Genomic DNA, 9,893 nt, shown 5'->3' with positions numbered 1-9,893 from the left:
AAATCGACTCGATTTTTCCATGTGAACTCGGAATAAGACTATAGAATCTGCCATAACTGTTTCATATCTGGGAGCATGTTCTGATTACGAACAATTTTATAAAATATATAGGTTACAGACAAACAAGATGATATTACAGGGCTTTCAAAAATTGTTTACAATTTATTTTTGTAAATTCTATAGTCTGTATAATGACTTTATTTACTGGTACAACCTACGCAGCACAGTTAAGGCTACAAAAAGGAGGCGGGGCCTAATTTATACAGGAAATGCTTATTGTGATATCACACAATAATGTCAGTTCTTCAAATTACCACGGCATAAAATGATTTGCTATTTTAAACTACAGTATAGCTTTAAATTACATTAATACTTACTATTGCATGCATTTTTGTTGTTTGATAAATCCCAAACAGCAAAACAATTCACTGATCGCAATGCACTTGTCAATGTGACGTCATATCGCAATATCGCAGTCTTTATGCAGTGAGAGACGGATCAAGATATATTTTATACAATGAAAAAATTAATCAAATAAATTGTGATTTGTAGATATATAAGAGGCCATTGACTTGAATTTGATGTCTGTTTTATGATTTTATTCATATACTTTCCGTACATTCTGTAGACTACTGATGCTGCCGTATATTTGTATGCAGATTCATTAAAGAGTAATAGAAGGGTCTTAATAAATCGATATATTGCAAGGGCATTCCCTCAATGGATCATGACAAGCTCAAGAAGTATGAAGATATTTGAAAAGTGCTGCGAACTTCCTGAAATCTTGCAAATGAATTAATGATATCTATATTTAATATAGTTGACCAGCAAAATGTTCAACATGCGGTCTAACAAATGTAAATTTAGCAATTACGTATTAAAATCTATATAGGTTTGCAGCACTTTTAAAATACAAAGAGTGTTGAAAACAATTCGATACATGTAATAGTAAAGTCTTAAAAAGAATCAGCAATCCTTGTAAAGAATGTAATTTCTATCTAAAAAAAATTCGCCGATATTTCCATTTAGCACCTTAACTGTACTGCGTATGTTTGGGTCGTATATTTACTGACATTTTAGCCTTTTGGTTTTACACTATTTTTTGACTACAGATTGCTTTGTTTATTTGATAAAAACTGAGGCTCAGAGTTGATGTTACCGGTCAACTTACTCCTCCAAGGCAACAACATCACATCTGCTTCTCAATAGGCTCGTGTTTTTGTCTTGTATTATGATTCGTATCGTCTAGAGAATTTATGAGATCGATCACTTTTATCTTCATCTTTTTTCAATCTAATATTTAGTAGTATTTTTCAGAGAGAGAGAGAGAGAGAGAGACTTTGGTTATAACTGTGTGTTTGGTTTTCTTGGTTAATTAATTTGGATTCTACAGTCCAGATAATGAAGTGTGGACTGTGAATCCAAATTAAACTGAGATGACGAGACAGTTCTCTTGAAGATATTTTATTAGAATACTCGTAATTACAAAACAAAATAAAAACAACATTCAACACAAAGTACAACACACATTAATTGTTGCTGTTTGTTCTAATTAAATGGGACAATTGCTTGTTTATTATAAGAATTAATTAAGATTTATAACTAATTCTCACCTCACCCAACCCCGAATAAAGGAATTTCTGTCAAAGGGCAGACAACTTCTAAATCACAACAAATACTGACAACTTAGTCAAATAAAATTAATAACACGATATATCAGATGAAAATATTCAAAAACTTAATGATGATTGAAAGTGAAACTTGCAGATTCGATACAATAAACATGAGATGTACACATACGAATCTTCAACAGGTTGTTATCAATATCACCATCCTTACATTTGTCTTCTTAAAAATATGACAAAATACTTAAGTAATCAATTATTAATACATCTTCTAAGGTAATCAGTAAACAATAACGAGACAAAATGGCTGTATTGGATTAATAATTAAATACACAAAATTCATTAATCCGATTAATAATCAACTACATTTTTAAGTAACCGTGCCCATGTCTATTAGTAATCATAATATATCACTAATATATTTATAACTTTATACAATATAGCTCAGTATGATATTAGACAATGTTATTTATGATTTATTTGATTAAGAGAAGTATAAAAATTCTTACACATACATATTCATCGAAGATTTTAGTAATAATCCTGAAAAATAAAAAAAGATAAAATATTGCATTAAGATAACTTCAAATAAGTAAGATTCTGGAAAAGAGAACAAGAAAAGTCAATGTAAATGTGCTACCATATGGACTATCAATATATTCCTAAACACCATAATCACCCGCGTGGCGCAGTGGTTAGAGCGTTCCCTCTAGAGTCGCGGAGTAAGGAGTTGATCTTTACGTCGCGGGTCCGAATCCCACTATGGGACGTGGAAACCGGTCCTTCGGATGAGACCGTATAAACCGAGGTCCCGTGTCGCAGTAGGTGCTGGGACGAAAAAGATCCCTCACTGCCCAATGGCCCTAAGTGCTGACTATAGGTCAAAATTTGCTCTCCACTGGCAAATGGTGTAGTCTCCATATGAGTGAAAAATTCTATAGAGGGACGTTAAACAATAAACAAACAAACCAAACGCCACAGATAATTACCTTGTATCCTACTCCTCCATATCCTTTGCCACCTATATAGCCTCCTCCAAACCCTGTTCCACCAAAGTAACCTCCAAATCCTCTGCCACCAAAATAACCTCCGCCATAGAAATTTCTTCCAAATCCTAGGCCTCCATAGTAACTTCCTATGAATCTTGGGCCTTCATAGTAACTTCCTATGAATCTTGGACCTCCATTGTAAGATCCTAAATATCCTCCACGGAAGAAGGGACCATAGCCATAGCCTTTGCCGTAGTAGGAACCATAGTAGTCATCACTCACGGCTAAAGAGATCAGAGCTAGGCAACACAGCACCTTGAACATCCTTTAAAAATCGCAAGATCGGTTAATAGAATGCAAACAATGCACATATTTTTAAAATTGAATAAGGACAATTATTTTTGTTTGTCTTGGGATGCCTCCTTCATACATGTTAAGAATTCATTTTTCGAATTTTAGTTTAGGGATTGATGTAACATGTTCAACATTTTTCTCCTGGAACGTTTAATATTTCTATGACAATAATGAAAGAATATTTTGTTAGTTAGCCGCCATAGTAACCTCCTCTTAAACCTCCATATCCCCAGCCGCCATAGTAACCTCCTCTAAATCCTCTGCCACCAAATCCTTTACCTCCATAGTAACTTCCTATGAATCCTGGACCTCCATTATAAGATCCTAAATATCCTCCACGGAAGAAGGGACCATAGCCATAGCCTTTACCGTAGTAGGAACCATAGTAGCCATCACTCACGACTAAAGAGATCAGAGCTAGGCAACACAGCAGCTTGAACATCCTTTGACGAAAAGACACAAGTCATACAAAATAAATTAAGTTTGCAATGAAATATGGTATATAGGAAAACTTTGACAAGAACTCTTGAATATTTCTTCAAAAGCCTGAATTAGGACCAAAAGAAAGCTTGCTATTTTTTTTCTTTTTTTACAGAAAGCAATAAGTCACTTTTCTTGAAAGTTTAGTTGAAAAGGTCATTTTCTTGAGGTATACAATCTGTTTTCTTGAGGAAAATTGAAGGGGTATCAAGTTTCTATTCCTTTTAAATGAAATATATGATTTCGGAATAGACTAGATGACATAAACACATATATTTTCGCACAATAAGTATCTGCATCTCAGGAAAACATTAATTCAATTCTTAATAGATTTTCTTGAACTATATTTCATTGTAAAACAAGCTTTTTGTATTTTCAAATACTGGAAAGTTACTTATATTGGCGGGAATGGTGTAATTTCTCCGAAAGATAGAAAATATGAAATGCTCTAGATTATGACTTCCCGAGAGACCAAGTTGAAGTTGAATAGAAAATTACAGAAGCTTTACCAGTAAAATTGATAAAGTTTGCGGTGAAATTGGTATACTGGACCACCACAAGTATTCAGCAAAATATTTCTTTTAAGGCCTGAATTAGTACCAAAAGAAGATTATTTTCATTTTTGTAATTTTTTGAAAATTCATATCTAGTAATATCCGTTCTGATCTATAAATAATGATTTTATTCTTATCGTGTAAATAATAGATTCCTTATATAGTTAAAACTATTCATCGGATTTTCCTTAACTCGAGTTGTTTTTAGCATTTAAATTGCCGAAATGCTGGAGACATGTCAGAGAAATAAAAACTGGCGGTTTTTTAAAACCATTTCTTCGTTCATTCAAAGCTATATTTCTTCAAGCTGTATTATTGACATTTTAGTGTGCAGCATAATGCAGATAAAGAGCAATATGTATCAACTGTTCCTTACCTTGGTTGATGTGGAGGATCTTATAGAAAGGTTCTGAGGAAAGACGAACAAAACTCTTCTATTTATACCGCTCTTCCAAATAATTTAAAGGTTATTATTTTATTTTTAATACCAATATGTTTAAGTGATTAATTAAGAAATTTATTAGTATTTAGTGAGAACTTTTCCTGACATTTCAACGGTACTTTCAAGTTTAAAAGTTATAAATGATAAAGTCAAATAATCTTCTAATTATAGCATGTTATGTCATTCTGTTGACTCTGTAAAATATTAATGAACAATTTACAAAATTAAAGAGGTCATAAACATACTTATTTTCGTAGTATAGGTCTGAAACTCATGTCCTCTTGCTTCGTGCTTGTGCATTTAACAAAGGAATTGTGAGTTGTAGATTCCTTTCAAATACAAATTAATCCAGTTAATTATGATAATAACTATTGTATGTATTCAGTAGAAAATTAAAAATCAGCGTTTCTTCTGTACAATATAATATTATTTTACATTTCTATCTTTCTCTTCGCCGCAAGTCTGCCACACATAAACAATTCCATTGATCCTAATGCAAAAAGCTATAAAGAGGGTTACAATAGAAGCCAATATATTCAATATTTGCGCCACACCTTTCATAAGATAATTTCTAAAAGAGATCTTTGCCACTATAGAAACATTCCATGTAGAACTCTTTCCTGGACCTCAATACCTATATTTATTATCTGGTCAGTAGTGGTCATTCTCATACGAGAACAAGGCGGCTCAAAATCGTATATAAATTGTATATATCGTATATATATTGGAATTCCCATGGGTACCGATTGCGCCCCGTTATTAGCAGACCTATTTTTGTATTCATATGAAGCTGAATTTGTTCAAAATCTTTTACGTGAAAAGAAGAAAACACTTGCTGTGGCCTTCAACTCGACATTTAGATATATCAACGACGTATTGTCAATTAACAATGGTTATTTCCATTCTTATGTCGACACTATATATCCCGGTGAGCTTGAGATAAAAGATACCACAGAGTCTGACACATCTGTTTCATATTTGGATATTTTGTTAGAAAAAGACGTTAATGGTAATCTAACAACAAAGCTTTATGATAAATTTGATGACTTAAACTTTTCAATCGTCAACTTCCCTTACTTATGCAACAATATACTCTTATCATCTGCATACGGGGTTTATATCTCTCACTTGATTCGATACGCCAGAGCATGCTCTACGTATGAACAATTTCTAAAACGAGGTAAGTTATTGACAGACAAGTTGATGAAACAAGAATATCAGCAGTCTCGTTTAAAGTCATCATTTCGAAAGTTCTATGGTCGATACAATGATTTTGTCAGCTAATGCAATCTATCATTAAATCAAATGCTGACTGATTTTTTCATACTATTTGTTAGGCCATTATTTACACACTGAATTGTCGACGGATTTTCCCGTTATTTCCCGATCATGACAAGGAGCACACGGCGGGTGTGACCGGTCGGAAGGGGATGCTCACTCCTCCATGGCACCTGATCCCACCTCTAAACTTTGAGGTCCGTGTTTGCTCTGCTCCAAATCTGTATCGTTTCATTGGACTTTCGAGATTGAATACTGTTCGTTATCTTCATATTTCAATGCTTTAAAATTTGTATTCAAAATTTTGATCCAATCAATAAATTAATTCCCAAAACCAAAATACTAGTAATTCAGTACTTTGTAAATAAAAGACCATGATATTGATTCAAAAGCTTTCTCAAAAAACAATAAGAACTAAAAGACCTGGTATATTTTTTGACTCTGTATATGACATAATATCATAAATAAATCTTGTGTTTTCACCTATATATATCTACCTTTGATAAATCCAGATTGTGTATCTGAAATAAGGGTGTCTAAGGTAGTCTTTATTCTATAACTTAGACACCCAGATATAAGTTTTTATAACACATGAAATAAAGTTATTGGTCGCCAATTCTTTAAATATTGTCTTGGAATGTCACCCTTTGGTATACAAGAAATAAATCTTTGAAATTGGCAATTCTATCTTACAGAAAATACAATTCATTGCTTTTAGAATGTAACATTTTAAATCTTTCCAAATTTTTTTAAAAAATTCAGAAGTGAAACCATCACTTCCAGGTGATTTATTATTTTTCATATTTTTCAGAACATTTAAAACTTCACTTTTCAACAATTCCGTTTTTTAAGTAGCTAGATGTTTCTTCATCAAGTTTTTTTTTATTTTCAGAATGATCAATAATATCATTGTGATTCAATTCAATAAGTTCTGAGTCTCTATTTGCATATAAATTTTTATAAAAGGTTTAAAGTTTCAAACTGATCATAAATAGTTTTATTTTTATCGATATCAACCCCTTTTATTACTTTATTTATGTACTTACGAGATTCTAAGTTGCAAAAATATTTCGTAGGCTTTTCACCTTCTTCAACTCATCTAGCTCGGGATCTTATGAAATGACCTTGCATTTTTTCTTTTCTTAAATTTTCAAGAAATAATTGGGTTTTTTTTTTCAAGAATAAATACATTGCTTTTATTTTGTGATTCAATAATTTCTATTTCTTCTATAAGGGATTTTTCAAGTCCTTCTCTCTTCTTTTTCATATATGAGGAATATGAAATGGTCATTCCCCGTATTTCCATTAGAAAAACTTCTAGAAATAAATTGTCATCAATACAATAAATACAGTTATAGTCATCATCAGTAGATGTAATGTTTTGTAGAATTTCTTGTTTAACTTTTTCAACATATGTCATGTAATAAACTATTATTAAATTTCCACAGGCCACAACCTCTCTCAAAAGAATTGAACTTTAGTTCTTGAACTACAATAGAATGATCTGACCTATTGCCAGGTTTTATTGTGAAATTTTTCAACTAAGTTGGATAAGCCTTCAAATATAAGTATATAATCAAGCCGACCTTGCTTACATGGGTTTTTTCTTCTCCATGTGTACACTTTTTTGTCTGGGTTCAAGATCTTGTAGTAATCAACAATATGTAAATCCTCCATAACTTCTTTCAGTTTGTCACTAGCCTTTGGGTTATTAACATGAGTATAATAGTATGTATCGATAGCAGGGTTTAAAGCAATATTTAGATCACCACATAATATGAAATACTCATTATCAAATTCCAAAAAGGTTTCACGAACTTTTTCATAAAGGTCTGGACAATCAACATTTGAACCACAAACATTAATAAAAGTTAATTGGTTATCCTCTACTGTAATATCTAGAGCTACTAGATTTCCCTCACAATCTTTTTTTTCTTTGTGAATTTTAAATTCAAAGTTATTATTAAAAAGGACACTAACACCACGTGAACTGGATTTGAAAGAACTAAAAATACATTTATATCCCCACTGAGCTTCTACATATGGTTCCAAATCACCAGTAAAATGTGTGTCCTTCAAACACAGGATAGAAAGACCCTTTTTCGTATAGTAATTAAGGACATCACGTCGCTTCTGAGGTGTTGCTTGACCTTGAGAGTTGACCGTAGCATTCTTTACAGAGTCATTCATTTGTAAACAGTTTGAAAATATTAAGCAACCTCCAAGCAAAGGATCTGATATAATCAGCACTTTTATACTCAATCATACTTTCGCACACACATGTAAATACTAACGAAAGAGGCAAATGGTTTTGCATCAAAACTAGCAAAGAAGTGTGTACAAAGATAAAAGAGGACATAGATAGATATTTAAATTTCTTATGGTTGCTCCATTCTGAATTCCTGACTTTAAATAGTTACTTATCTGCTTCAAATTGTTTGAAAAAATATCATGAATCACTTAAAAGGCTTAAAATTAGGCTTATTGATTTTAAATTACCTGTAATTGTAATTTGATTCATTACATCTCGGCATGAGCATCACTGAAAATGTCGAAATGCGCATCTGGTGCATCAAAATTGGTACCGTATGTGATTTACATTCAAAAATACCATGTAATTTCAATAACGAAATTGCATTTCAATAATATTTCAATAACTTAATCATTAGAAACACGTATTCCTTCTGTTCTTCAAAATCTTAAATTATGCTTACATGCTTATATTGTCTCGTTAATAATAATATTAGGTTGTTTTATGATCTTGGCTAATTAAAAATAAATATTTTGTTCTTTTTTTTTTAATTTTATCATACCCTACTATATAGTCATAAAATTATTTCAGAGTTTTGTTGCCTGATAATCAATATAATTATAGAAAAGGAAATAGACTGTGTCATTAAGACCTCCTTTGTGGCAGTTGCCCTTCAAATAACGCTGTAAATAGCTATCTAAAAAGATTTTAAAAAACCTTCGATGTTTATATATATATCATGCTTTGTTAAACTTCAAAGATTTGACCATCAGAAGTGATTGATACTATTAAAAATCCTCCACTGACTCCAGTAGAAAAAAATTGAAATCGTTATATTTAACATTTAATCAGATTTTTATAAATTCCTCTAGTATCTTAAATAGTTATACAAGCATAATCTATTGTGTTAATGTCAAAATTTGCATTTCAAGCTAATGAGCTTACATAAAAATTATTTGAAATCTTCTACATTTGATTTATCTACTCCCGAAAACCCACTTTTAATCAAATTTTATAGGGCAGGCAATTGACATACTGATATATACATGTACCTGTAGGTCTTATTTTGAGTAAACAACCTAACATTCAAAGCTGTCAAAATGATCCTAGATAATACCCAAATGTTTTAAGGGAAAAAAATACATAATTTCCAAATTGTGTTCTACATTCATTCAAAAGTATTGTGAAAAAAAATAGAAATATAGTTTGTAATTTAATTCAATGCGTTTGCAAATTTAATTTATTACATGTTTTCAAATCCCTATAGTTTAATTGTAGTTTAATTAAAGAAAAAGAGTAATTTATTTAATTTTATTTACGAAATTTCAGGAAGACTTTATTTTTTCAGAGAGTGAAAAGAAGATTATAAAGTAAAAATATTCAATTTTGATTTAATGGAATTATTATCAATATCAAATCGAAAGTACGTTTATTTCATGTCCTCGACTATTCGCAACGGCATGTTTACTATATCTGTCGACTATAAGATCGCGTTCTATCATCAAAATGCACGTATGACAAATATTATCATATATTTAATTTCATTCATAGGAACAAATAGATAGAAAAAAGCACTCCACCTTTGTTGAATTGAGCTAGCAAAAAATTATAAAATGAAAAAAATACAATATAAATGATAAAACAAATAACAAATTTCCAAATCAAGTAACTGCTCTGTCCGGTTGAATCTCTCTTCAAAGCTTGTTACATTAGTCAGTAAACCACAAGAAAATTTACTACCGCATATTTATCTTACTGGTTCATTAGTGTGACAGTAGTATGATTTAAAAGATGATTATATAAACGACAAGATAAAAGAGACCTTGAAGTTTACATTAACAGATTAAGAACCGGAACCCAAATTGAAATAGCAAAGCAAAAAAAAGGTAAATACAATGAATTTTCTCGATAAATCATTTT

General features: G+C 31.2%; 1 protein-coding gene across 1 annotated transcript; it reads right to left on the bottom strand.

Moving 5' to 3' along the window:
• Positions 1 to 1,448: 1,448 nt before the first annotated feature.
• On the bottom strand, positions 1,449 to 3,405 carry LOC133183216 (keratin, type I cytoskeletal 10-like). Its single transcript, XM_061318164.1, has 3 exons — positions 3,176 to 3,405; positions 2,615 to 2,939; positions 1,449 to 2,168 (listed from the first exon to the last, which is right to left on the bottom strand). The coding sequence occupies exons 2-3, from the start codon at positions 2,936 to 2,938 to the stop codon at positions 2,157 to 2,159; spliced, it is 336 nt and encodes a 111-aa protein (XP_061174148.1). The 5' UTR covers position 2,939; positions 3,176 to 3,405; the 3' UTR covers positions 1,449 to 2,156.
• Positions 3,406 to 9,893: the final 6,488 nt, after the last annotated feature.

This window comes from Saccostrea echinata, unplaced genomic scaffold (assembly GCF_033153115.1).
Source record: "Saccostrea echinata isolate AGI-Se365-2 ecotype Australia unplaced genomic scaffold, CSIRO_AGI_Sech_v1 ptg000009l, whole genome shotgun sequence".
In the NCBI taxonomy this organism is placed as follows: Eukaryota; Metazoa; Mollusca; class Bivalvia; order Ostreida; family Ostreidae; genus Saccostrea; species Saccostrea echinata.
This window is presented reverse-complemented; position numbering and strand designations above follow the sequence as displayed.

Bases quoted from the DNA above. Each gene is read 5' to 3' on its own strand.
- LOC133183216 (XM_061318164.1), bottom strand. From the start codon at position 2,938: ATGTTCAAGGTGCTGTGTTGCCTAGCTCTGATCTCTTTAGCCGTGAGT.